The sequence below is a fragment of the Staurois parvus genome, unplaced genomic scaffold (genome assembly GCF_062004578.1).
Source record: "Staurois parvus isolate SC_StPar_1 unplaced genomic scaffold, SC_StPar_1.0 ptg000538l, whole genome shotgun sequence".
Taxonomy (NCBI): domain Eukaryota; kingdom Metazoa; phylum Chordata; class Amphibia; order Anura; family Ranidae; genus Staurois; species Staurois parvus.
Genome location: NW_028318334.1, coordinates 8,708,305 through 8,736,266, shown reverse-complemented (window position 1 = coordinate 8,736,266; position 27,962 = coordinate 8,708,305). Strand labels below are relative to the sequence as shown.

Genomic DNA, 27,962 nt, shown 5'->3' with positions numbered 1-27,962 from the left:
CACAAAAAAAGAAAAATGTAACAAGAAATGGTATTTTTAATTTAAGTAAAAGAGTTCTTGCTGATGATGAGCTAGAACTATTGAATAAAGGATTACAATTTGCTCCCAAGAAAAAACTTAATAAATTTAATACATATATCAATGTACATAAGTTTGCTCGTAGGTTGTCGCTAAAGAGATACTTTTTAACAGCACCACCCGAAAAGGAGGTTATAAACAGCACACGAGACGAGGTTAAATACTCAAGTTTAAAAAATGCATCCCTCTTTAACCCACCTGCACATTCGCACATTAACACCTTTAAAAGTATGGTGCTAAGGGATCTAGATAAGATGAAGGTTAGGAGGATACAGAATCAACAAACTATAGAGAATGGTGTGAAGTCCCTTCTGGATAACAAGGATTTGGTTATTAGACCAGCAGATAAAGGGGGAGGTGTGGTCATCATGGACAAAGAGGATTATATGACTCAAGTATATAAATTGCTAGATGACAGAGAAACATACCAACCTCTCCACAATAATCCACTACCTAATTATAAGAAGGAACTCAAGAAAATCATTAAGCAGGAATTTAGTAAAGGGGCCATAAACAAGAAAGAAAAGGCGTATTTATGCCCTGTTGCACCAAGACTCCCAATATTGTATTGCCTTCCAAAGATCCATAAGGACCCTGTTTGCCCCCCAGGGAGACCAATCATCAGTGGTATCGAGTCGCTTAATTCACGTATTGGTGAATACATCGATGCATTTTTACAACCTTTGGTTAAAACCACACCTGCATACCTAAAAGATACTAAACAAATATTGATTGATCTGAGAAACTTTGTAGTAAATGAGTGCACTTATCTGGTTACAGCTGACGTGTCAGCTTTATATAGCAATATTAAGCATAGTGATGGTATGGAGGCTGTTCAGTACTATTTTAGTACAACGGAGGAAATTCCTAAGCAGCAAAAAGATTTCATCTCTGACCTACTATTGTTCGCCATGCACCGAAACTACTTTTGGTTTGATCATTCTTTCTATCGGCAGGTCACTGGGGTCGCAATGGGGGCAAAATTTGCCCCCAGCCTGGCCAATTTATTTATGGCCAGGTGGGAGGAAGACCTGATATACGCTCGTGACTGGCCCTCCCTCATTTTTTATAGGCGTTATATAGATGACGTTTTCCTCTTATGGCAAGGAGATGAATTCTCCCTAAAAAACTTTTTCATTACTCTTAATGACAATAACATGAATATCAAGCTATCCTTTGAATATGATCTTAAAGAGATACATTTTTTAGACCTGGTTTTAACGAACAATGGGAATAATATCACTACAAAAACATTTTTTAAACAGACTGATAGAAATGGTTTTATTCCAGTAGATAGCTGCCACCATCCAATATGGTTGGGTAATATCCCAAAGGGACAGTTCCTGAGAATAAGGAGAAATTGCACAAGTTTATCAGACTATTTAGACCAGCATACTGAAAAACAGATTTGTGGAAAAAGGGTACAACACCGAAACCCTGAATCAGACCATTAATGAGGTTGGTCGTCTGGACAGGGAGGATCTCCTGACATCAATTAAGAAAGTTAGACCGGGAAGATTCTGTCCCTTCATTACGGATTTTTCCATACAGTATAGGGATATAGCAAAAGTGATCAGAAAGAATTGGGCCATCCTTAAAAATGACCCAGTCTTGGGGGAAGTTATTCCGGCATTCCCTGAGATTACTTTTAGAAAATCCACACCATTACGGCTTACAGTGGCTCCTAATGTAGTAGACCCACCCAAGAACATGTCCTCCGCTTTTGGTCTAGCAGGGTTTTTCCCATGCAATAGGTGCATTGCCTGTCGGTATAATGGGATATGCAAAATAAGGATTAAAGAATTTAAATCCAATGTGACTGGGAGGAGCTATACCATAAGACCACTGATTACGTGTGACAGTACACATGCGGTGTATCTTTTGGAATGCTCCTGCGGGCTTCAGTATATTGGGCGGACCATAAGACGTTTGAGGGACCGCCTAAGGGAGCATTTTAATAACATAAAAAAGGGTTTTAAGTACCATTCACTGTCTAAGCACTTTAGGGACCATCATGATAGAGACCCCACACAATTGAAGTTTACGGCCATTGATTCTATCATCCCACACTGGAGAGGGGGGCATAAGAGGAGAGCCATATCACAACTGGAAACTAAATGGATAGTGGACATGAAGTCCCTATCCCCCCATGGCCTGAATGTGGACCTGGATATAAACTGCTTCATAGACAATAGTTGATTTTAGCGTTTTGCAGTTTTATTCATCTGATTGGTTTTAATTAGCATTTTTAACGGCTTGATGTGATTATTATGTGGGATTTTTATAGCATGTAGCGATTTAATTTTTGAGGTGTTCATACTCTTATAGGAGGAAGCACTACCAGCACATTATTTTATGTGATTATATTTTATGTGATTTTATTAATTGAAGTCTTGTGATTCTATTGTTTTAACTTCATTTTTAATGTTATTTGCATTCACAATGTAGTATTACCATGTATTTATGAACTGTTTGCGTTACAATCTTATGATGATGGGAATATATACACAGGAATGGTCATCATTCACTGTGTATATATTAAATGATGGTATTGGGTATTTATAATGGATGGCCTCAACAAAATGGAGTCCCTTCGTCCATATCTGGGGACATGCACCTTGCCATTCCCTTATTTTCTTTTTTGTATCCTCCAGTTTTCCCACGGGCATTTTGAGCGGATCTCAAGCCGGATGACCTTCATTTTGTGGGCTGGAGCGCAGCTTGTCTCCTATGACATGTCCCTCTGTGTCACTTGGCTACCCATTTACAAGGGGTGGCTGTGAGGGGGGACATGTCCGTGGAGAGAGGAGAGCCAGCGGTGCGCCTCACGGTATATACGGATTCCAAGATGGCCGCGCGGTCATCGTTGGTCATGGGAGGATGACAGAGGATACAGCCATCAGTGCGCATCCTGGAGGCGCACTGGCTTCAATATGACCGCGGCGTGTGACGTCATTCGCGCATGCGCGGTCATATCTGGCCGCGCGTGGCGGCTACTGCGCATGCGCGGCTTTTCATATTTAAAAGGCGTCATTCAGAGAGGATTCACCCTTTTGATAACGTGCGTTTCACACAAAACATGTCAGAGGAATCCCCTTTTTGACGCTGTTGACTACCAGATGATGAATTTATGCCTGAAAACCTTTCTGCTGTAAACTATGTGAGTGTTCTGCATTTTAAACAATTTTGTGGATTCAATAAACAGGATTACACTATTAGCACCATTTTGCCTCCCGGGCTCGTTTTATTTCGAGCCAACTAGGGAGGAGTGGATCCAGGAGTCTGAACGGTGTTGGACCTTCTGGTGAGCCTGTGATGACCCCCAAGTGTGAGTGACACCATTCCTGGTAGTCTGCTGCAGCCCTAGATGACGCCATTCCGGTGACCAGACCCTGAAATCTCCACTGATTATTTACATACAACGCTCAGTTTGTATGTACTTCTGGTAAGTGCATTATTGTACTATCACCTCACGGAGTAGCCAGAAGTATATCACATCACTTTGACCTCTGCAATATTGGAAAATTTTACATCAACAGGACTTTCAAGCTTTTGCTTTATGAAGGGATAATCCACTTGAACATTCTGTTTGCTTTTGATGGTCATTATCACAATCATAATTTCAGCGCTGCATTTTTTAGATTTTTATATACCAAGAGAGGCTGTCTACACAGGGTATACAGCACCCACAAATCCATATTCAGCTCTGTTCCTGAGCTGCATCTCTCTCTAGAAAGTATTTCCTCTGTTCTTCTATTGCATTCTGCAAAAGGGAAAGGTCCACACCTTCAATGCAGTTTAACAACCGGGCACACAGTACAAGATGGGTATCTGTAAAACAAGAATAAACCGTGAATGGTTGTCCTAACAATAGACATCTCCAACCAAATTGCCTCTATTTAGTTTTTTTAGACTGGAGGAAAGTTTGTTAACTCTACATTTTTGACCCTTGGACAACAAAATGGAAATGCAGGTATCTCCCCATAAAGTGTTTGTAAAGCCAACATTTTTTTTTTTTTAGAAACAGAGGTGGCAGAAAAAGACCAAATTGACCATCAGATCTGCCTTTTTTTTATCCTTTAACCTTTTAGAGTATAGATCTATGTTTGCCCCAAGTGTATTTCACCACTTTGAGGCCCCAAGCCTTTTTCTCCCAAATACCTCTGAGTGCCAAAGCAATTTTTGTTTGTTTCAGCAATGTCGCAGTTCTGCATTATACCTTTTAGCATTTATAGTCTAGTCCAACATATTATACTTTTTTTTTTTCAGGACAGATATACTTTAGGCTCTAACTATAGGCAAAAACCTTTTTTTCCCCATTATGGATAGAGTAAGAGAGGGTTATCTATTATTGTTGCCATCTGTGTCACATTGGAGAGAATTACCTTCACTTCCTGCCCCATAGCCAAACTGGATGTGAGAAAATCTCTGCAAATTAAGGTGTTACTAAACCCAGGACCCTGCATTCACTCCACAGTACACACTAAATGGAAATGCAATTATTTTAGTAAAAATAAACTGCTAAATACCTTTTCCCATCAGCAGTTAAAGCAGATTTGTGATGTCTATCAGTGTTCAGCAGAACATTAGTTAAAGCTTGTAGGAGGGGCTTTCTTTCTGCTCTAGGAGGATGCAGAACCCCTGACCTCTGTCTGGACAGTGATTGGCCCTGTGCTGATCACATGCACTCTCACAAGAAAAGAAAAAAAACTCTCTAGCAATACACACCAAACTGAGCATGTGAAGAGTGTCTCCACATGATATGTTTTATCCAGAAGATAAGAGGGGGGCACTGGAAGAAGGGGATGATCAGAGAAGTCAGGATCGAACAGCATTTTTTACACAATGCAGATGATTAACCCATTAGGTTCCATAGCAAATATAACAAGCATGCTTTACTGCATATACAGACTGATTTTACTGTTGTGGGTTTAGGAACACTTTAATAGTGAGGCCTTGTTATAGTACATTGTAAGGAAATTCCTTGGGTACCCCCAAGGAAACAACCCAAACTTTGGGGTTTCTTTTACTTTCAATGATAATGGTAAACAGGACAAATAGAGAGGATGAAACTACCTAACGGGGGCAGACAGCAATAAAATCCTGACAGGGGTTCTACTCCCTCTCCACTCTATCCAAAACTAAATAAAACATGTTTTGCCTGTAGTTACACTTTAAATTCAGTAGCAAATTTGGATAGCTATTTTTATGTCCTTGATTTTTGGGAATAAATAGAATAAAAAATGGCAATTGCCTGTAATTGTTCACAAAGCAACATTTGCATAAGGTGTGCACACCCACATGTTTAATGCAAAATATAATAAGCAAAGCCTGCAGATTAAAATACAACATTATTGCAAATATGTAGCTCAAAGTGAATATATGTTTTTTACTGTGGAAGAACGTTATTACCATTTTGACGCTACACTGCAAAACATGTAGGGAAATAGCTAAAAATTTTAATGACATTGCGTTCATTTACATGAGCATTCGATGCTCAACTGCAGGGTTTTACCGCCCCCAACTGATAGTGTCAATGAGTCCTTACCGTTGACCGATTCTCTGCCCCTATATGATATCTGTCCCTTGTATGAATTTCTCTCTGTACATTAAAGCTTTGTAAGGTTAGTTTTGAACTTTCCTCCTGCTAGTTGAAGATCATGTGCCTGTGTTCCTGATACTGATTAACTTCATACTGAAATTGCTGCTATCCTGAACCTTATTCACACCCTTAATGTATTTAAAGTGACACTAAACTTACATTTTTTTAATATCAGTACTAAAATATCAAGTTTACCATGGCCCTTTTTTTTGTTAAAAAAAGTCTATCATTTTTTATAGGCCTTGTTTTTGTCCTGTGCATGCTTCCTATCCTCCACTGATGCACCTCACAGCTACTAGTGTAGAGCGAGCAGAGCCGTTATTTCTGGTCACATGATCCGCTCTATGCATACAATTCCCATGGAGTTAAATGCATCCGCAGGTAGATGTGTAGTCCATCTTGGGGGCGAGCAGGAAACAGTGGCTACATTACCATACACAAGGGGGACCTGGAGAACAAATGTAGCCACCCTAACATTAGAAAAAAGCTTGCATTAGAGAGATGAAGGAAGAGAGAAATAGAAGGTACATTCTACCCTTCTACGTATTTATTAAATAAAGTGAGTTTAGGGTCACTTGAAAGTATTCCGTCATAACCCCTTTTCCCTTCTTTCCTTGATACTATACACAAATTTCCTGCAGTCCAAGGCCGGATCTAGAGGAGTGCTGGGGTGGGCTGTGCCGCGCCCCCCCCCTCCAGATTTTAGTTGTGCCCCCCTCCATGCCCATGCCCACTGAGCTCCTCTCCCTATCCTGCACTCCGGGCAGGGACAAGCGAGAGCAGCTGACGCAGTGAACTAATGTAAACAGTAAATTCAGACAGGAGAAGTGGCAGCAGCAGAAAGGAGAGAGCCCGGAGGAGGTGCGGGTTGTGCTGTGCTTTTCCATACAGCAGATGACACTGGGTCGCACTTACATCGGACTGTACACTGTATGATTACCCATAATCGAGCCAGGTACAGTCCAATGAGCAACCCAGTGTCATCTGCTGTATGAAGGCGTGCTGCTGTGACAGGAGAGGGAGAGCACAGCACACAGCTTCTCACTACTCTTGTACTTCCAGCCTGATTCAGTTTCCCGGGGGGGGGGGGGGGAATGGATGTGTGATAGGAGGGGTTTTTTTTGGGTGGGGGAGATTTGTTGGGAATTGGGGTGGGATTTGAGCTGGAAAGGGTTTTTTTTTGGGGGGGAGATTTGTTGGGATTTGGGGTGGGATTTGAGCTGGAAAGGGTTTTTTTTTGGGGGGGGGGGTTACCAACACATGATACTTACACGGGGGTGCCGTTTTTCATCTTTGCCCTGCGTGCTACATTATCTTGACCAAGCACTGCCTGTACTGAAACAACAGGCACTCAACAGATCTTCTCCTCCCCACATAGCTGAGATCGGATTCCCTTACAGACACAGTCTCGATCTGACTGCTGTGTTGCAGTTCTGACCTGTGAAATTCCCAGATCAGATTGGTAGGTGTAGTAGCCAGCTACACACTGTGGAGGGAGTCTGATCTCAGCTATGTGCTGCATGGGGAGGTGGAGATCTGCTGAGTGTCCTGCCAGCACTGAACCGGTCTTCTTCTATGCTGACCACTGTCCGCTGCCAGCTGACCCCCTGTCCACTGCCCTGCTGAAACCCTTGTGCTCTGCGCTGCTGATCCCTGTCCTCTGCACTGCTAACCCCTGTACGCTGCCCTACAAACTAATGGCCTCTGTACACTGCCCTACAATCTTCCGATCCTATCTTCTGCTCTTCTGACCCCTTGTACACGGTCCTCCTGATTCTTACACACTACTCTGCTAACCTCGCATCCTTTGGCCCCAATATTTTTTTTACTGCACCCCTACAGACAGGCTAGTTCTGGCCCTGCTGCAGTCTTTCCTGATATATTTTATTCCTCAGCCCTTTCAAATGTTTTGTTGCCAGTCTCTGCACTCATTCTGTCCTATCACTATCTTTTTGTGAGATCTACAGAACTGGACATGGTATTCTAAATGAGGTAAAAGGAACTATATAGAAGAATCAGGAACTCCCACCTGTTGGTGAGCCTTCTAGTGATAACCAAAGATCTATTTGGAGGAATCAGGGCCTCCTTCCTTCTGCTGGGTACCCTCTAGTGATGACTAAAGATCTACAGTTAAGATCGAACGTTTGGGCACCCCAGCTAAAAATTTGTATTAATGTGCACAAAGAAGCCAAGGAAAGATGGAAAAATCTCCAAAAGGCATCAAGTTACAGATTAGACATTCTTATATGTCAACAAAAGTTAGATTTTATTTCCATCATTTACACTTTCAAAATAACAGAAAACAAAAAAATGGTGTCTGCAAAAGTTTGGGCACCCTGCAGAATTTATACCATGAACTGCCCCTTTGCAAAGCTGAGACCTGCCAGTGTCATGGATTGTTCTCAATCATCGTCTGGGAAGACCAGGTGATGTCAATCTCAAAGGTTTTAAATGCCCAGACTCATCTGACCTTGCCCCAACAATCAGCACCATGGGTTCTTCTAAGCAGTTGTCTAGAAAACTGAAACTGAAAATAGTTGACGCTCACAAAGCTGGAGAAGGCTATAAGAAGATAGCAAAGCGTTTTCAGATGTCAATATCCTCTGTTCGGAATGTAATTAAGAAATGGCAGTCATCAGGAACAGTGGAAGTTAAAGCAAGATCTGGAAGACCAAGAAAAATATCAGACAGAACAGCTCGCAGGATTGTGAGAAAAACAATTCAAAATCCACGTTTGACTGCACGATCCCTCCAGAAAGATCTGGCAGACACTGGGGTTGTGGTACACTATTCCACTATAAAGAGATACTTGTACAAATATGGTCTTCATGGAAGAGTCATCAGAAGAAAACCTGTTCTACGTCCTCACCACAAAAATCATCGTTTGAACTTTGCAAATGAACATATAGACAAGCCTGATGCATTTTGGAAACAAGTTCTGTGAACCGATGAGGTTAAAATTGAACTTTTTGGCCGGAATGAGCAAAGGTACGTTTGGAGAAGAAGAGGCACAGAATTTAATGAAAAGAACCTCTGCCCAACTGTTAAGCATGGGGTTGGATCAATCATGCTTTGGGGTTGTGTTGCAGCCAGTGGCACAGGGAACATCTCACGAGTAGAAGGAAAAATGGATTCAATATAATTTCAGCAAATTTTGGATGGTAACTTGATGCCATCTGTGAAAAAGCTGAAGTTAAAGAGAGGATGGCTTCTACAAATGGATAATGATTCTAAACACACCTCGAAATCCACGGGGGATTACATAAAGAGGCGTAAACTGAAGGTTTTGCCATGGCCTTCACAATCTCCTGACCTCAACATAATTGAAAATCAATGGATAGACCTTAAAAGAGCAGTGCGTGACAGACAGCCCAGAAATCTCAAAGAACTGGAAGACTTTTGTAAGGAAGAATGGGCAAAGATACCTCAAACAAGAATTGAAAGACTCTTGGCTGGCTACAAAAAGCGTTTACAAGCGGTGATACTTGCCAAAGGGGGCAGTACAAGATATTAACTCTGCAGGGTGCCCAAACTTTTGCAGACGCCATTTTTTTGTTTTCTGTTATTTTGAAAGTGTAAATGATGGAAATAAAATCTAACTTTTGTTGACATATTATAAGAATGTCTAATCTGTAATTTGATGCCTTTTTGAGATTTTTCCATCTTTCCTTGGCTTCTTTATGCACATTAATACAAATTTTTAGCTGGGGTGCCCAAACTTTCGATCCCCACTGTATATACGGGAGTCAGGACCTCCTTCCTCCTGCTGGTGATCACTCTAGTGATAACTAAAATATCTATATATGGGAGTCAGGACCTCCTTCCTTCTGTCAATGATCCCTCTAGTGATAACGAACTATCTATATAAAGGAATCAGGACTTCCTTCTTCCTGCTCAGGATCCCTCTAGTGATATAAAGATCTATATAAAGAAATCAGGACCTCCTTTCTCCTGCTGGTGATCCCTTTAATAATACAAAGATCCATATAGGGGAATCAGGACCTCCTACCTCTTACTGGCAATCCCGAGTAGCAACGTTTCTCAGCATGTAGCAGTAGAACAGCTATACTAGCTTCTTACTGCATTTTCCAGGAATATATGCTAAATCTACATTAGGTCAAGCAATGTTTGTTGCCTGGCATAAACTATAACAAGGTTTCCATGCTTCAGACCTAGAGAATGTTAACATCTGTTAAGCTGGGCTTACACTTTCACCCTGTGTTAGCCCAAGCACCTTACTGTGTGTTGTGTTAAAGCAGCCCATTTGTTTGACAAGGCTGCCAAATCAAAATCAAAAAGCTTTTTTGGCAGCACATGGCAATGAAAGTGCAATAAGTGTGTGTTGGGGTGCCATTCAGAATGAATGGCATTGCATCACATCAACGCATGTAATGCGCATTACCACAGTACGACTGGGCCTTAGGGGTTCAAACCCTATCAGTCCACTCAGAATGTAAAAAACAAACTATATTGGGTGAAGTTGTATTTAAAGGCCTCATTCACACAGGGCATATTATACTGTACACTCATGCAGGGCCGTGCATGCCCTCACAGGTGCATAGGTGTTCTGTGCATCGCAGGCAGTCCCACTGATATTGGTACGCAGTGGCTGCATGGACACAGCCGCTGTGTCCTAATAGACATCAACGGGATTGACTGCATTTGGATGCATGGAACACTTGTGCATCCCCATGCGGGTAAACTCTTTCCTGCACAGGTTTACAGTATAGTACATCCGGTGTGAATGGGGCCTAAATCCTGTAGACTTACCATCCCCAGATTCCAGCTCACCCAGTGCCGTGTAATATGATCCGAGACGGGGAGAAAATGGTTCCACAAATCTAGTGTTCAAATGAAGCTTGTGTTGAGCTGCTGAGTGGTGGGTTGTGAGTACTGCCTCTGACTGAGTGAAATCATAACTGCTAAGCCTGCACACAGAAAAGATACAAATACTAGGTTACTTTATTACCTGCACTTATCAAAATGATAATAAAATGCCTGCAAAACCAATCAGAATGTACTAAACAGTTGAAATTCTTGCTATAGTGGCTATTGTTCTTAAAGGTGATCCAGACACAATGGGGGAATTTATGAATCACAGCTATGCATAGCAACCTGCTTCTATCTTCAGCTTTTTCAGTTAAGCTTTGAAAATGAAAGCTAGAAGCTGACTGCTTGCCATGCATAGCTGCTTCAGATTCTGGATGCTGCAGTCTTAGTAAATTACCCTCAATGACTTCAAAGATTAATCCCAGGTATGATCTTAATTGCATAGTTTCATTGGTCCAGCTTGGCACAATATAAGTACAATTGTGTTCAAAATAATAGCAGTGTGTTGAAAAAAGTGAATAAAGCTCAAAATCCTTCTAATAGCTTTTATTTCCATACACACAAATGCATTGGGAACACTACACATTCTATTCAAAACCAAAACATGAAGAAAAATATCAAATTTGTGTTTCTCTAAAAAAATTGAAGAAAAGTGAATATTAGACTGTTAAAAAAATAGCAGTGTTTGTATTCTTCTTTACAACCTCAAACATTCACTAAATAAACTGAAAAATGTTTGAAGATTTTGCTTTCCTTTGAATCACTTAATGAATATTTAGTTGTATAAGCACTGTTTCTGAGAATTGCTGTACATCTGTGTTGCATGGAGTCAACCAACTTCTGGCACCTGTGAACAGGTATTCCAGCCCAGGATGATTGGACTACATTCCACAGTTCTTCTCCATTTCTTGGTTTTGTCTCAGAAACTGCATTTTTGATGTCACCCCACAAGTTTTCTATTGGATTAAGATCCGGGGATTGGGCTGGCCACTCCATAACGTCAATCTTGTTGGTCTGGAACCAAGATGTTGCACGTTTACTGGTGTGTTTGGGGTCGTTGTCTTGTTGGAACACCCATTTCAAGGGCATTTCCTCTTCAGCATAAGGCAGCATGACCTCTTCAAGTATTCTGATGTATTCAAACTGATCCATGATCCCTGGTATGTGATAAATAGGCCCAACACCGTAGTATGAGAAACATCCCCATATCATGATGCTTGCGCAACCATGCTTCACTGTCTTCACAGTGTACTGTGGCTTGAATTCAGTGTTTGGGGGTCGTCTGACAAACTGTCTCCGGCCACTAGACCCAAAAAGAACCATCTTACTTTCATCAGTCCACAAAATGTTGCGCCATTTCTCTTTAGGCCAGTCAATGTGCTCTTTGGCAAATTGTAACCTCTTCAGCACGTTTTTTTTTCAACAGTGGGACTTTGCGGGGGCTTCTTGCAGATAGCTTGGCTTCACATAGGCGTCTTCTAATTGTAACAGTACTCACAGGGAACTTTACACCTTCTTTGATCTTCCTGGAGCTGATTGTTGGCTGAGTCCTTGCCATTTTGGCTATTCTTCTATCCATTCGAATGGTAGTTTTTCTCTTTCTTCCACATCTTTCAGGTTTTGGTTGCCATTTTAAAGCATTTGCGATCATTTTTAGACATTAATGTCTAAACCAGTGGTTTAGACATTAATGGCTGTGTGTTGAGTTATTTTGAGGGGACAGCAAATTTACACGGTTATACAAGCTGTACACTCACTACGTCACATTGTAGCAAAGTGTAATTTGTCACATGAAAGGATATAACAAAATAATTACAAAAATGTGAAGGGTGTACTCACTTCTATGAGATACTGTATATCTATCATATATATCTATCATATATATATATATATATATATATATATATATATATATATATATATATATATATATATATAATATATCTCTCTATCAATCTCATTCCAGAAGGGCTACTAGGGAAACTGACAATCACTGTAGTACTTGCTGCTACTACAGTGATTGCTATAATCTTCAGAGTCCTGAGCATTCAAGGCCTTTTGTGAATGGCAGTGGTGCCAAGTGAATGACACCCTGTAGTCACTATCATGAAAGAAATGTGCTAGCTGCGCATACTCGACATTCACAAAACGCCTTGTATTTTTTTTTTTTTTTTGTGAATGGGTCCATGCTGGACCAATGTAACTATGCAATAACTATATTTCAGGGCTATAGAATGTTTTTTTTAATTGAATGTCACTTAGAAAAAAATAAAGCTACTAGCAGGCATAAGGTGCACCTAGAGGGTCCTTAACACCCTTACTGCAGTTTTCACTGCCTTCTGCTATGGCTAAATGCCAGGCTGTTCTGAATCGGCAAAGTTCCTATACTTTTCCCTTCTGTCTCACATACATTCCTTTTGACCAATAAGGCATCCCATCTCTAGCTGGAAGTACTGGAGCTTTGATTAGCCTGATATATCAGATTAGCCTGATATTCAGACATAGCAGAGAACAATGAGAACTGCAGCAGGCATATGCAGACTCTTCCAAGTGCCTACAATTTAAACCTGCTAGCAGCTGTCTGTGACTGTCTCTTTAAATATGCCATTAGACAGTGGGTGCATTCAAGTGTTCACAATTCAAAGGTTTTCCATTTTGCACCTCACCACGTTTCAATGAATGTATTGCACCATCTACCAAGACCACATTTAAATGAACCTGTGCCCAGCCCACTGAGGGAAAAGCAACAGGTTCACTTAAAGCCCCAATCCAGACAAAATATGACCCCCTCCGCCAAATCAATACTGCAAGGCTTTCTTTTTTTTCTACCTGTTGAAGAAAGTTAGACTCCCTTCAGTTCCCTGTCCATGTCCCTTGCTTCTGTTGATTTTGGGAAGGGGGGGGGGGGCGATGCTAATCCAGTTGTGCAGATTTAACGGAAGCCGCCAGTCCTGTCAGCTGATGTCACTCCTTTTCTAGATCCTGAGAGGACCCTGCCACTGGACAGCCAACAGGAAGTGTCCATATCACACCGGTAGTGCCATGGACACCTAAAAGGTGGGCATTTCTTTGTTTTGCTCTCCAGCAATCAATTAGAGGGGGCAGAACTGTAGCCTGGAGTTTATCTTGGCTTTATATGCTGACCTTCCCAGATGTTCATACTCACCTTCTCTACCACTCATTTTCAGCCAACAACAGCAAAAAAGAAATAAAAATGCTCCTTGCAGGTATAAAAAAGCCTTTAGGGGTCACTCCCCTTCTCACTGAACAGTGCTGGTGACTAAATGCTCAGGCACCCATCACTGTCACACAGAGGTGGGGAGACAGTCATACTCAAGTCTTTGATTGGAAGTACAAATTTACTTTAAATTTTATACAAAGTCACCCTGCACCCTCATACACCAAACCAACTTTCTAGAATTTGTTAGGCCTTTTTCACATGGGCACTGAGGTCTGTATACCGGGAGTCCCTAGATTCCATATGCTGCATGTAGGCAGACCATTCAAGTTTTTTAGTAAATCAGTGGCTGCATGAATACAGCAGTTTGTCCTAATGTGACAGGCATGTGTGTGAGCAGCCCCTAACACCGACAGTGTGTGTTCAGGGCTGTTCACCCGCACCCCCATGTCAATTTCAAAAGGAAAAATAAATGTGTGGTAATCATATGGGTACAAGCCCAAGCTCTACCTTTACTTTTCTACCAATAACATTTTTTCCCCCCATTTCTTCATTTATCAATACGCCAAAGTACAGAGTGTAAATACATGAAAGTACAGAAACTCCTTGGTTGAAACATCAGGATATCAGATATCACAGCATATGAACAATCATGTATGCACAAACGACACATCATGTATAACTCCTTGTACAAAATTACAATTTGAGGGGGAGGGGGGTAAAACTGGAAAAAAAGAAAGAGAAAAAAGGGGGAGGGGGGGGGGGTGTTGCCTGGTCCCTTCACCTCAAAAGCTCATGGGGCCCACCAGTCCCACAACAACATTGCTGAACTTCGGTCGTGTCCACTAGAGATGTGTTGGCAGAGGAGTACACAACATCGTGCCAATAGAGCCAATTTTTCAAGAATTTTTCACGTCCCTTTCTCTGTCATGATCAGCTCCTCCACGTTTTATGTATGTATCCTGCTGGGAGTGTAGTACCAGCTTGTCAAAATTTTAAACCCTGATTCTTGGTATCTGGAAGTTTGTATGTGCAGAAGAGTATCCAATTGATCGGTTTACTGGAGAGGGTGATGCAAAGATCCTGTTCCCATTTGGAAATATACAACGGCTTGAACCCTGCCAGAGGAGACTTAAAGTAAACGATAATTCAAGAAAATTGTTTAATGCAGAGGTGTCTGGTCATCACAGAGCTGTTCAAATTGTGCAAGATTGTGAGCAAAGAATGATGCTTAGGGGAGAGAGGCCAGAAAGTGCAAAAGCTGTTTTGTATTCCAGAAAGTGCCTAAAGCAGGGTTCATGGTTAGCTGTTCCCAAGATGGCCAGTGACCAGAACACATAAAATGTCTAGTTTGAAACAAGCGTTGTTGCCTTAAATTAGAAAGTTCTGGGGTAAAAGAAGGATTTTCTATAACAGGGAACAATGGGTAGGGATTCAGAGAGATCAGATGGCCCTGAAACACCTTAGAACAAATATGCCAGGTCTCAGTAATGATGGGATGAGTTCTGAGGTAGGACAGAATTCTGTCCATATACAAAGGAGTCAATAGTGGGATTTCGGAGACAGCTTTCTTTATAGCTCCCCACTACTTTAAGGGATCATGGCGGCACCAGTCAATGACCCTGCTTAAATGGCATGCGGCCTGGTAGGGAGTGACATTCAGGAGTGCTTTGCCCCCAAGTAGTTTAAATAAATGCATGAGTGACTGACTGAGTGAGACATAGCAGTTTCTGGGCCCATAGAAAGAGAGTATTGCTATTTTGAAACACCTTGGGGACATTTAAGAAGGAAAAAAACCCCCTAAAGTTAGGCTTTAAAATGAAATGCTGTTTGAAAGGGTGTCTAAAATTTTACACTGCTCAAAACAAATAAAGAAACACTTTCTAATCAGAGTATAGCAGATCTGATGTGTTTTCAAAGTGTTCCTTTAATTTTTTTGAGCAGTGTACTTTACATGAAGTATCCCAGCTCTACTAGGCCTCATAAAAAGCTGGCTTAGGTTTAGGAGACTCTTTACAAATACCACTCTGACACCTGCCCTAGAGATCAGTGTTTGAGCATTTTGGAAATGTCATATAGCATCACTCTCTCCATCAAACTGAAACCACTTTTCAACACATTTTGTTTGGAAAACCCTAATCAGATTTTACCTTCCAAATGTCCTCACAGTGGATCCAGAAGGTACTTTTCCTGAACTGATTTCCCACAAGTACTGATACTCTGCAGCAGCCGGCAACATCATGTTCTTCAAGTCTTTTTACCTACACTAGAAAGAGATTAAAAGTTAACAAAATTTTTGATATATTAGGATGGCAGACTGACCATCTCTGGTCTTGACTATGAAGCATGGTTTATAAATACATTTTATTACTGAGCTTGGAAACAATAAAATGAATTGTAAAAGAATATAAAAGATAAAGAGCCAAACATTTCCAATTCATTACAAGTGCTTAGTTTGTGTGACCACAAATAGGAACTTTTAATCCAACCGGTAAAACAATCTCTCTTAACAGTTTCAAAATTTTAGATCAGAACCAGATGTGCTGGTGAGCCATCGGGGGAAGGGGGGGGGGCGGAGTCTGAGCATGGCGGTGTGGGAGAGCACGATGTAAGTGCTCTCTGACAAACTCTGCTTCCAGCCACCCCAAGTGCCCTCCTAGTACTAGAGACTGGGTACCTACCTGTGTGAGGAGATCCCGGTGGAGGAATGCCGGCTCTGTGACTGTGAGCGGGGAAAGAGAGAGCGAGACGGGAGTCCCGGGCTTCCTGAGACACACAGGCGGGGACGGAGCATCAGGTTGCCGAGGAGACGGAGTGACGCGGCGGGGCCACGTGGTTGGTCACGAAGGAGCTCTGGGAAGAGGGGAAGCCGGCCGGCGTCCTGAGGAGAGAGGGAGACAACGGTCCATTCCCTGGAGCCTTTTTTCGGCCTGAGCTCTGGTCTGTTTTGCTGCCGGAGCATATGGATGTCCATGTAAAATAAACCCTGGAGGAATCCCCCCCAAGAACTTAAAGGGGCGAGGAATATCTGAAATTGCAGCCTGGAGCCATCCCACAGGAGAGCCAAGCGAAAGGAGGGTGAGTGAAAATGGCCTAGGCTAGAATTATAGTGGATTGGACTGTGTTATATATACTACATATTGTGTAAAGGAGAAAAGGGGGATTCCCAGGGGACATGAAGGCATGGAAGAGGAAAAGGAATTAATTGACCTTAAGAGTGGAAACGAAAGGGTAAAAGGACAAATAGTAAATCAAGTCTGGGTTTCTAGTACACACATCCACTACTTACGTACCCTGGGTCTTTAGAGGAAAACTATATTTACAGAAGACATGAAGAACAAAAGTGCTAAAGGAAGTGGGCTCAAAAGGTCCCAAACCGGTACGATCAAAAAATACACGTCCCAGGGTAATGTGACTCCAGAAAGATCCCAAGGTGTAAGCGATAAAGATGAAATGGAAATTAGCTTGGAAAACTGCCCTAGGCTATTGCTGGGAATGAACAGTGAAAGTGAACTACAAGTACCGAACAAAAAAGAGATGGCAGAAATGTTAAAAAATTTGGAAAAAACAATAAAGCAAGAAATGGCAACTATACGGAAAGATTTGGGGCAGTTGTTGTTGAGAGTGGAAGAAACGGAGGAAAAAGTTAAAAACCATGCCCAAAACATATCTGAAATAGAAAAGGAGGACAACTGATATTGGTAAAGTTCAGCAAAAATTGCTTTATAAGATAGAGGTACAAGAAAACAGTGACAGGAGGGGTAATCTTAGGATACGAGGAGTCCCAGAGATGTCAAAACGGGAAGAATTACAAGAATTGGTTTGTAAAATCTTAAACTCCATAAGGGACAGATCTGATACAGAGCTGATTAAATTGGATGGAGTTTTTAGAATAGGAAAGTTTCAACAAGCCAATGGGAAGGAAAAATCGAGAGATATAATTGTTCAATTCCATAAGTATGGGGATAAAGATGAGATATGGAGGAAGCTCAAAGGACGAACAAGTATTAAATATGGAGAAATAGACATTCAGATTTTTGCGGATTTGACACCTGAGACTTTGTGGAGGAGGAGATCTTTGAAACCCCTGCTAGAGCAGATGAGAAAACAAAATGTGCATTACAGATGGGGGACCCCAGAGTGCCTAATTGGATCTAAGAATGGAGTTACAGCTCATCTGAAATTTCCTGAGGACTTGAGAGATTTCTGTGAGAGACTTGATTTGCAAAGAATAGAGATTGTTGGATGGGAAGAAGAAGATAGAGAAATAGACAGAGCAATAGGAGTTATGGGAAAAGAGGTCTGGCAGTTTGTTAGAGGGGGAAAGTAAGGAGGAAGGGTTTTTTTTTTCTCTCTCTCTTTCTTCTTCCTTATGGTATCCCCTCTAAATTGATAGAGGGTGTTGGGGGGTTGGAAGGAGGGAGAGCCGTTCATGGGCGGAGTTTAACCCCAAGGTTTTAATGTGGGAATAGGCCCACAAATGATTAGTAGGCAAATTAGAAGCCTAAAAATGGGAAGGGTAGTAAAGGGGGAGGGGAGGGAATGGAATGGGAGTTGGGTGCAATGGGAAGGTGGGTGGAGGGGAAGTAAGGATAACACTCTGCATGATGGGAGGAGTCATAAAAGTAAGGAAAGAGGAAGAGAGGGGATGGAGAAGAAAGAAGATTTAAGAAGGATGGAAGAAATACAGTTTATAACTTATAATGTAAAACGGGTTGAATTGTTCTGGGAAAAGATTTCGGTTATTCAAAGAGCTACAACACAGAGTATCATCAATGGTGTTTTTGCAGGAGACACATTTCGAGATAGGGTCAAATGTTAAGTTGAACTCTAGACATTATCCAACATGGTACTACGCAGATTCCCCAATTAAGAGAGCAAAGGGAGTAGCAATAGGGTTTGCAAAAAATATAAGGTTTGAGTTGGAGGATCCTGATGGGAGATTTTTGTTTTTGAAAGGTAAACTACAAGAAATTGGAGTGTATAGCAGCTAGTATTTATTGTCCAAATAAGAGGCCGGAAATATTTTTGAAAGGTGTATTGAAAAAATTGATGGATTTTAAAAAAAGCTGTTTGATATTGGCTGGAGATTTCAATTTCTGTATGGATCCACAAATGGACGCAACCTCTTCTGTGCAGAGAGAGGGGGGTAGGTCTCAGACTACTGAAGAAGGTGATTCATGAGTGCCAACTGGTGGACATTTGGAGAATTATACATATGAAGGATAGAGACTATACCTTCTTCTCAAATGCACATGAGATGTATTCGAGATTGGACTATATATTGGTAGATCATCAACTTATTGAGTTCCGGATTAAAGCAGAAATAGAAGCCATGTCTTTTTCGGATCATGCCCCTGTCACAATGAAATTCGGGTGGGGAAAGCGGTTGACAGGAGGTTTAGGATGGAAGTTAAATGAGGCACTTCTCCTGGATAAGGATATAGATCAGAAGATTGGGGAAGAGATTAAGCGCTTTTTTAAGGTGAACAATACAGGAGACGTGTCGGTAGCCACAGTGTGGGAGACCCATAAAGTTTATATAAGAGGCATCCCGATTGCGATAGGGGCAAAAAAAAAAAAAGAGAAAGAAGAGAGAAAATTAGTGGGCCTTTAAAGGAAATATTTGACTTGGAACAGATACACAAGAATAGAATAACTAAAGAGATAAGGCAGAAGGTAATATAAAAAAGAAGGAAGAACTAGAGATTTTAATGGAAGAAGAGAAGAGCCTTTAATAAAGTGTTAAGCGAGAGGTACAGATGGGGAGATAGGCCAGGAAAGTACCTAATGGGAGCCTGAGGAAAAAGAAAAATAGGAATTATATAAAAAAAAAAAAAAACTCCAAGGGATAATTGGTTCATTCAACTAAAGAGATTGCTAAGGTGTTTAAGGAATATTATAGTAAGTTGTATAATATTAAATCCCATGACCCTTTAAATAACACTGGAACTGCGATTATTGAACAAAGAAGAACATACCTAAAAACTGCTGGTCTACCTAAATTAAGGGAAGTACAACTTAATTCCCTAGATTCAGAAATAACACAAGATGAAATAAAAGTAGCATTAAAAAGTACGGCAACAGGGAAAAGCCCAGGGCCAGATGGTTATACTCTGCGAGGTACTATAAACAATATAGTGAATTGTTAATACCTAAACTGAAGCTATACATGAACGCTTTGGGAGGAGGGATGGATATAAGGCAAGAATCTCTACAGGCTCATGTGGTGCTTATCCATAAGGAAGGAAAAGATGCTTCTCAGTGCTCCAGTTATAGACCAATTTCACTATTGAACACAGATACCAAGTTATATGCAAAGGTCTTCGCAAATAGGCTGAAAGACTTAATGCCCGAATAGATACATGGGGATCAAGTAGGTTTTGTTCCAGGTAGAGACAATAGGTTGAGATCCCTGTTGCTCATTCAGAAAGGTAGAAAAGGAAAAACTCCGGTGGTGGTGCTTTCAATCGATGCCGAAAAGGCATTTGATAGAGTTTATTTGGGGTTCATGATGGACACTCTGGAGGCCCTGGGGATGGGAGTTAGAATGAGAGAGTGGATAGGAAAGTTGTACAGGGAGCCCTCCACAGTTATTATGATTAATGGGGAGAAGTCAGAGTCTCATGGGATGTCAAATGGAACAAGACAGGGCTGTCCATTGTCCCCATTGTTGTATGTATTGTCATTGGAATCTTTGTTGTCAACAATAAGGAAGAATAGAGATATAAAAAGGGAATACAGATAGGAGATATAGAACATAAAGTGGCTGCCTTTGCGGATGACCTGTTGTTTTATGTGGGAAACCCCAGGATAATACTCCCAAATTTAATGAAGATATTGAAGGAATATGGGGAGTTATCAAACTTAAAAATTAACCCAACAAAAACTGAGATTTTAAATATAAATCTTTCAAAAAGTGAAAAAGAAAAAATACAAAAAGAATTCCCCTTTATATGGAAAGAAAGATATAAAATATCTTGGGATAAAACTCACTGCTTCATATAAGTACTTGTATAAATTAAACTATATTTCACTGTTAAATGAGATTAAGGAGGAATTTAAAAAATTAGGAGAAAACCAGTCTTGGATAGAACGCATAAATCTGATAAAAATGGTAATTGTCCCTAAAATCCTATATAGATTTCAAATGATCCCAATTAAACTACCAGAGGTTTTTTTTAAGGCAATTAAAAAAAAATTATAAGATACATATGGAGGAATACAAAACCTAGAATATCCTATGAATTAAGTAGAAATAAAGAGAAGGGTGGATTGGGAGTGCCAGATTTTAAGAGATATTACAAAGCAGTAATTTTAGCGAGAATTTTTGATTGGACGTATAATTCAGGGGAGAAAAGTTGGGTTAATATTGAAGATAAACTTAGTGGAACTAATGTGAGCGGAATTGTTTGGGTTCCAGCACAATATAGAGGATTAAAAGATAGCACAAGTCTATATACTTTAAATGTTTTAAGAGTTTGGGATATTTTGCACAAATTTATGAAGTGGGATTTTAATTCTATATTAATGCCACTGAGGAACACAGAGTTTTTTCCTCCAGGTAGAGGAGATTACAGGAAAATGTCTTAAGAAGGAGGAAGTTCAATTGAGAGATATAATGGTGGAGGGGGAATTGAGATCACTTAAGGATTTGGAAAATGGAGAGGTTTTCACTAAGATAGATGAATGGCGTTATCACCAATTGAAACATTTTGTTGGGAATCTTCCGAAACCATTGAGACCTAGAAAGGATTGGAATTTGTTTGAGAGATTGTTGGGATCATGGGGTGATGGGAAACACGGTACTGCAAAAATATATAAAATTCTCACTGAATTAGACACAGGCATAAAGCCAATGTATATAGCAAAATGGGAAAGAGACAGGGGGGTTGGGATAGAAGAGGATAAACAGAAGAAAATATATAGATTAACTCACGAGAATGTAAGTATGCGAGAGGTGGAAATGAATTACAAGTGTTTGATAAGATGGCACATTACACCGAATGTTGAACATAAGAGGAGTGGGGAAAACTCACTGTGGTGTTGGCGGGGGTGTGGAGAGATAGGCACGGTGTATCACATATGGTGGGAGTGCCCAAAAATTCAAGTATTTTGGAAGATGATAGTTCATTTAATTGGGATGATTACGGAGATTGATATAGGATTAGATCCAGAGACCTGTCTTCTGCATAGCACAGAATTATCAGTGAATAAGTATAAGGAATCGGGTATATGGTATTATCTAAAAAGCAGCAAAAAGGTCTGATACCCAAGTTTTGGCGTAAGGCAGAGGTGCCGAAGGAAGAATAGGGTGGGTAGATAGAGTGAACCAGATTTGTAGGATAGAGAAACTTTACCATATGTATGAAGATAAGATGGGGTTATACTATGTGAAATGGAAAAAATGGGAAGAATTCGGTTTGAAGGTGAAATATAGAAAGCTATAGTGTGTGATGACATGAACGTCCCTCTTGCTTTTATAGGGAAGATAGGGGGGATGCCGAGTGGGTGGAATGGGGGGGGGAAGGAGAGGGAGAGATGGAGGGGAGGTGGGTTGGGCAGGGGTGGGAAATAGTCATAGAAAGGGAAATAAGTAATGGTTTTGTATGTTTTTTGAGAAAAATTATGGAAATATGTATTTAACCATTAGCCGCCCGGCCAATGGCCGTTTGGCGGCTTCAGATGTGTATCTGCATTCCGGGTGCACGCCATTTGGCGTGCTCCCGCACATGCGCCGTTTGCGCTAGTGCAGAGCGGCGCAGCAGTGCGATCTGTCATCGGCCGTGCACCTCGGACACGGCCGATGACAGATCCGAGTACCGGCTCCCGTTGCTGGTACCATGTGACCTGCTGTGACCAATCACAGCAGGTCACATGACAGTTGTATACAATGGATGGCTTCATTCATGATGCCATCCATTGTATACTAGTGCCTAGCTGTGAATGGTCACAGCTAATCACATGCACATGTCATGTGATTAGCTGTGACCAAATCACAGCTAAGCACAAAAAAAAAAAAAAAAGCTGAATGAATCGATTTCATTCAGGTAAATGCTTGCTTATAGCAAAGTAATTCTTTGCTATAAGCAAATTGTGTAAAAAAAAAAAAAAATACTGATCACTTCCCCAAAGTAGTACAATGTTACTATGGTAACATTGTACTATTTTGGTCATAGTAAAATATGAAAAAAAATCTTAAAAAAAATAAAAAAAAATGTAATAAAAAAATTAAAAAAAATATATATATTTTTTTTTTCATACTGTCACCAGTCAGTGTCCCTGTTCACCGCCATGCCAGTTATATGATGACGCTGTACTGCACTGGTGACAGTATGTAAAAAAAAAAAAATAGTGAAAATAATTTTTTTCATTTTCCGAAAAATTATGACAAAAAAATACAACTTCAAAAAACTCGCCATGCCTCTTATGAAATACGTCAGACTGTCTACTCTGCAAAAAGGGGTCATTTGGGGATATCTGTACTATTCTGACATTCTTGGACCTCAAGAAATTAGATTGGCCATCAGTACTTCAGGATTGATCAATTTTCAGATCTATACCATAGTTTGTGAACTCTATAACTTTCCTAAAAACTAAAAAATACATCCTAATTTGGGTTATTTTCACCAAAGACATGTAGCAGAATACATCTCGGCCTAAATTTATGAAGAACAATTATTTATTTGTAAACTTTTATAACAGAAACAAAGAAAAATGTGGTTTTTTTTCAACATTTTTGGTCTTTTTTTGTTAATTTAGCAAAAAATAAAAACCCCAGTGGTGATTAAATACCACCAAAAGAAAGCTCTAGTTGTGTGAAGAAAATGATAAAATTTTAGTTTGGGTACAGTGTTGTTTGACCGCGCAATTGTCATTCAAAGTGTGAAAGCGCTGAAACCTGAAAAATGGCCTGGGCAGGAAGGTGTAAAATTGCACGGTATTGAAACGGTTAAATTGAAAAATCAATAAATATTTAAATTTAAAAAAAAAAAAAAACAGGTTTCAAAATTTTAATTCATATTCCTAAAATCAATCTCTGTATTTAGAAATTCCTTTCATACAATAGAATGTTTTCAAATAATATACAGTACATATTTGAGCAAACACTGTGCAAAGCAACTGTCCCCAGATCTGACCTGCACCCTTTTCCATTCAATAGTTTGCTTGCTGAACCCCTGTTGTCAACGCATTTGCAATTGGGATCGAAAGTTTGGGCACCCCAGCTAAAAATTTGTATTAATGTGCATAAAGAAGCCAAGGAAAGATGGAAAAATCTCCAAAAGGCATCAAATTACAGATTAGACATTATTATAATATGTCAACAAAAGTTAGATTTAATTTAATATCTTGATATAATATATTATAATATATTGAGTTAATATCTTGTACTGCCCCCTTTGGCAAGTATCACAGCTTGTAAACACTTTTTGTAGCCAGCCAAGAGTCTTTCAGTTCTTGTTTGAGGTATCTTTGCCCATTCTTCCTTACAAAAGTCTTCCAGTTCTTTGAGATTTCTGGGCTGTCTGTCACGCACTGCTCTTTTAAGGTCTATCCATAGATTTTCAATTATGTTGAGGTCAGGAGATTGTGAAGGCCATGGCAAAACCTTCAGTTTACGCCTCTTGATGTAATCCCCCGTGGATTTCGAGGTGTGTTTAGGATCATTATCCATTTGTAGAAGCCATTCTCTCTTTAACTTCAGCTTTTTCACAGATGGCATCAAGTTACCATCCAAAATTTGCTGAAATTTTATTGAATCCATTTTTCCTTCTACTCGTGAGATGTTCCCTGTGCCACTGGCTGCAACTCAACCCCAAAGCATGATTGATCCAACCCCATGCTTAATAGTTGGACAGAGGTTCTTTTCATTAAATTCTGTGCCCCTTCTTCTCCAAACATACCTTTTGCTCATTCCGGCCAAAAAGTTCAATTTTAACCTCATCGGTACACAGAACTTGTTTCCAAAATGCATCAGGCTTGTCTATATGTTCATTTGCAAAGTTCAAACGATGATTTTTGTGGTGAGGACGTAGAACAGGTTTTCTTCTGATGACTCTTCGTTGAAGACCATATCTGTACAAGTATCTCTTTATAGTGGAATAGTGTACCACAACTCCAGTGTCTGCCAGATGTTTCTGGAGGGATCGTGCAGTCAAATGTGGGTTTTGAATTGTTTTTCTCACAATCCTGCGAGCTGTTCTGTCTGATATTTTTCTTGGTCTTCCAGATCTTGCTTTAACTTCCACTGTTCCTGATGACTGCCATTTCTTAATTACATTCCGAACAGAGGATATTGACATCTGAAAACGCTTTGCTATCTTCTTATAGCCTTCTCCAGCTTTGTGAGCGTCAACTATTTTCAGTTTCAGTTTTCTAGACAACTGCTTAGAAGAACCCATGGTGCTGATTGTTGGGGCAAGGTCAGATGAGTCTGGGCATTTAAAACCTTTGAGACTGACATAAGGAGAAAATACCTAGTAATAATAGGCATACAGCATGTACGACAACAGTGCTACTGCCTGCACCAGGTACAACATAGCAGACAAAAGGATAATGTTTTATTACAAGTAAGTTATCACAATATGTCTCTGTTAAAGCTGAACTCCAGGCAAAGGATTAGTATTTCAGTCCTGAGATTTACACAACTCTGCACACAAAACAGCCATTTCTGACCTGATTTTTTCCTGCTACAGTTAGGTAAAACTCACAGGCCCTGCCCCCAGCCTGTGACGGGACAGTGAATAAAGAAGCAGCACTCTGTTGAGCGTACAGTGAGGAACAGGAGTATTTGAACACCCTGCGATTTTGCAAGTTCTCCCACTTAGAAATCATGGAGTGGTCTGAAATTCACATTGTAGGTGTATTCCCACTCTTAGAGACCGAATTAAAAAAAAAAAAAAATTCAGGAAATCACATTGTATGATTTTTAAAGAATTTGTCTTGCACTGCTGAACATAAGTATTTGAACACCTAAGAAACAACAAGTATTCTGGCTCTCAAATACCTGTTACTGTGCCTTTAAAAAGTCCACCTCTACTCCACTCATTAATCTAACTTAGTAGCACCTGTCCGAGCTCTTTAAAGACACCTGTCCACCCCACAGTCAGTCAGACCCCCAACTACTACCATGGGCAAGACCAAAGAGCTATCAAAAGACACCAGAGACAAAATTGTGGACCTCCACAAGGCTGGAAAGGGCTACGTGGCAATTGTCAAGCAGCTTGGTGAAAATAGATCAACTGTTGGAGCAATTGTTAGAAAATGGAAGAGGCTAAAAACGACTGTCAGTCTCCCTCGGACTGGGGCTCCATGCAAGATCTCACCTCGTGGGATATCACTGATAAGAAAGGTGAGGAATCAGCCCAGAACTACAAGGGAGGAGCTGGTCAATGGCATGAAGAGAGCTGGGACCACAGTTTCAAAGGTCACTGTCGGTAGAACACTACGCCGTCATGGTTTCAAATCATGCATTGCACAGAAAGTTCCCCTGCTCAAGTCATCACATGTCCAGGCCCGTCTGAAGTTTGCCAATGACCATCTGGATGATCCAGAGGAGGCATGGGAGAAAGTCATGTGGTCAGATGAGACCAAAGTAGAACATTTTGGTGTAAACTTCACTCGTCGTATTTGGAGGAAAAAGAAGGATGAGTTGCATCCCAAGAACACCATCCCTACTGTGAAGCATGGGGGTGGTAACATCATGCTTTGGGGGTGCTTTTCTGCGAAGGGGACAGGACGACTGCACTGTATTGAGAGGATGAATGGGGCCATTTATTGTGAGATTTTGAGCAACAACCTCCTTCCCTCAGTCAGAGCATTGAAGATGGGTCGTGGCTGGGTCTTCCAACATGACAACGACCCGAAGCACACAGCCAGGATAACCAAGGAGTGGCTCCATAAGCAGCATATCAAGGTTCTGGAGTGGCCTAACCAGTCTCCAGACCTAAATCCAATAGAACATCTTTGGAGGGAGCTGAAACTCTGTGTTGCTCAGCGACAGCCCCGAAACCTGACAGATCTAGAGATCTGTGTGGAGGAGTGGGCCAAAATCCCTGTTGCAGTATGTGCAAACCTGGTCAAGAACTACAGGAAACGTTTGACCTCTGTAATTGCAAACAAAGGCTTCTGTACCAAATATTAACACTGATTTTCTCAGGTGTTCAAATACTTATGTTCAGCAGTGCAAGACAAATACATTCTTTAAAAATCATACAATGTGATTTTCTGATTTTTTTTTTTTCAATTCTGTCTCTCAGAGTGGGAATGCACCTACAATGTGAATTTCAGACCCCTCCATGATTTCTAAGTGGGAGAACTTTCAAAATTGCAGGGTGTTCAAATTCTTCTGTTCCTCACTGTATCTCTCTTACACTCTGCTCTCTCCTTCTATCAGCAGGCTGCCTAGACTACAGCAGAACTGTTTGGTTCCTGATGCTGCTTCTCCCCTCCCAAGTTCTGAGCTCGGCTGTACAGGGGCTGTAAGAAACAAACACAGGTACCCCCCACCCCCTTGCATTAAAAGGTTGTGTTCATTTAAGCAGAGCTGTGTCTTTTACAACTGCTTGATGTTCAACCTTAATTGGTGTCTAGCTGCATCACCTGCCTACTGGCTTCTTAGGAACTCCAGTAACATGACCTCCATGTCATAGTTCCTACATCAATTCCCACCTGCCCTAACGTTTTGGGTATTCCCGTTCCTGCTGCAACCTAAAGAAGTCTATGGGGATCTACTGCTCAGGGGAGGCTGGGGCCATTAAATCAAGGTATCTATGCACCTGAGATAGGTCCATATCTTGAGGTGAGCATACACGGTGACAGGTGGTAAGACATGTGGAGGCACATTGAATTTCCTGCACTTGTTTTGCACAGATATTTGTTGTGGTTTATAACATGCATGTTGGACTGTTTTAAGTGTTTGTGAATATTGGGACACATATTTAAGAGGAATTCGGTATATACAGGTGAATCTCGAAAAATTTGAATATCGTGCAAAAGTTCATTTATTTCAGCAATGCAACTTAAAAGATGAAATATATGAGATAGACTCATTACATGCAAAGCAAGATAGTTCAAGCCGTGATTTGTCATAATTGTGATGATTATGGCTTACAGCTCATGAAAACCCCAAATCCACAATCTCAGAAAATTAGAATATTACATGCAATCAATAAAACAAGGATTGTACATAGAACAATATCGGACCTCTGAAAAGTATAAGCATGCATATGTACTCAGTACTTGGTTTGGGCCCCTTTTGCAACAATTACTGCC

General features: G+C 40.7%; 1 protein-coding gene across 2 annotated transcripts in view; it reads right to left on the bottom strand.

The window, feature by feature from the left end:
* Positions 1–18: 18 nt before the first annotated feature.
* The window catches only part of TEN1 (TEN1 subunit of CST complex), a 32,345-nt gene continuing 4,401 nt past the window's right edge, over positions 19–27,962 (bottom strand). For both annotated transcript variants that reach the window (XM_089690666.1, XM_089690667.1), the window contains exons 2-4: positions 15,839–15,954; positions 10,451–10,608; positions 19–3,909 (exon numbers count right to left, since the gene is read on the bottom strand). In XM_089690666.1, the coding sequence (XP_089546792.1) occupies positions 3,779–3,909; positions 10,451–10,608; positions 15,839–15,930 (381 nt within the window). In that variant the 5' untranslated portion in view covers positions 15,931–15,954 and the 3' untranslated portion in view covers positions 19–3,778. The remainder of the gene's footprint in view (positions 3,910–10,450; positions 10,609–15,838; positions 15,955–27,962) is intronic.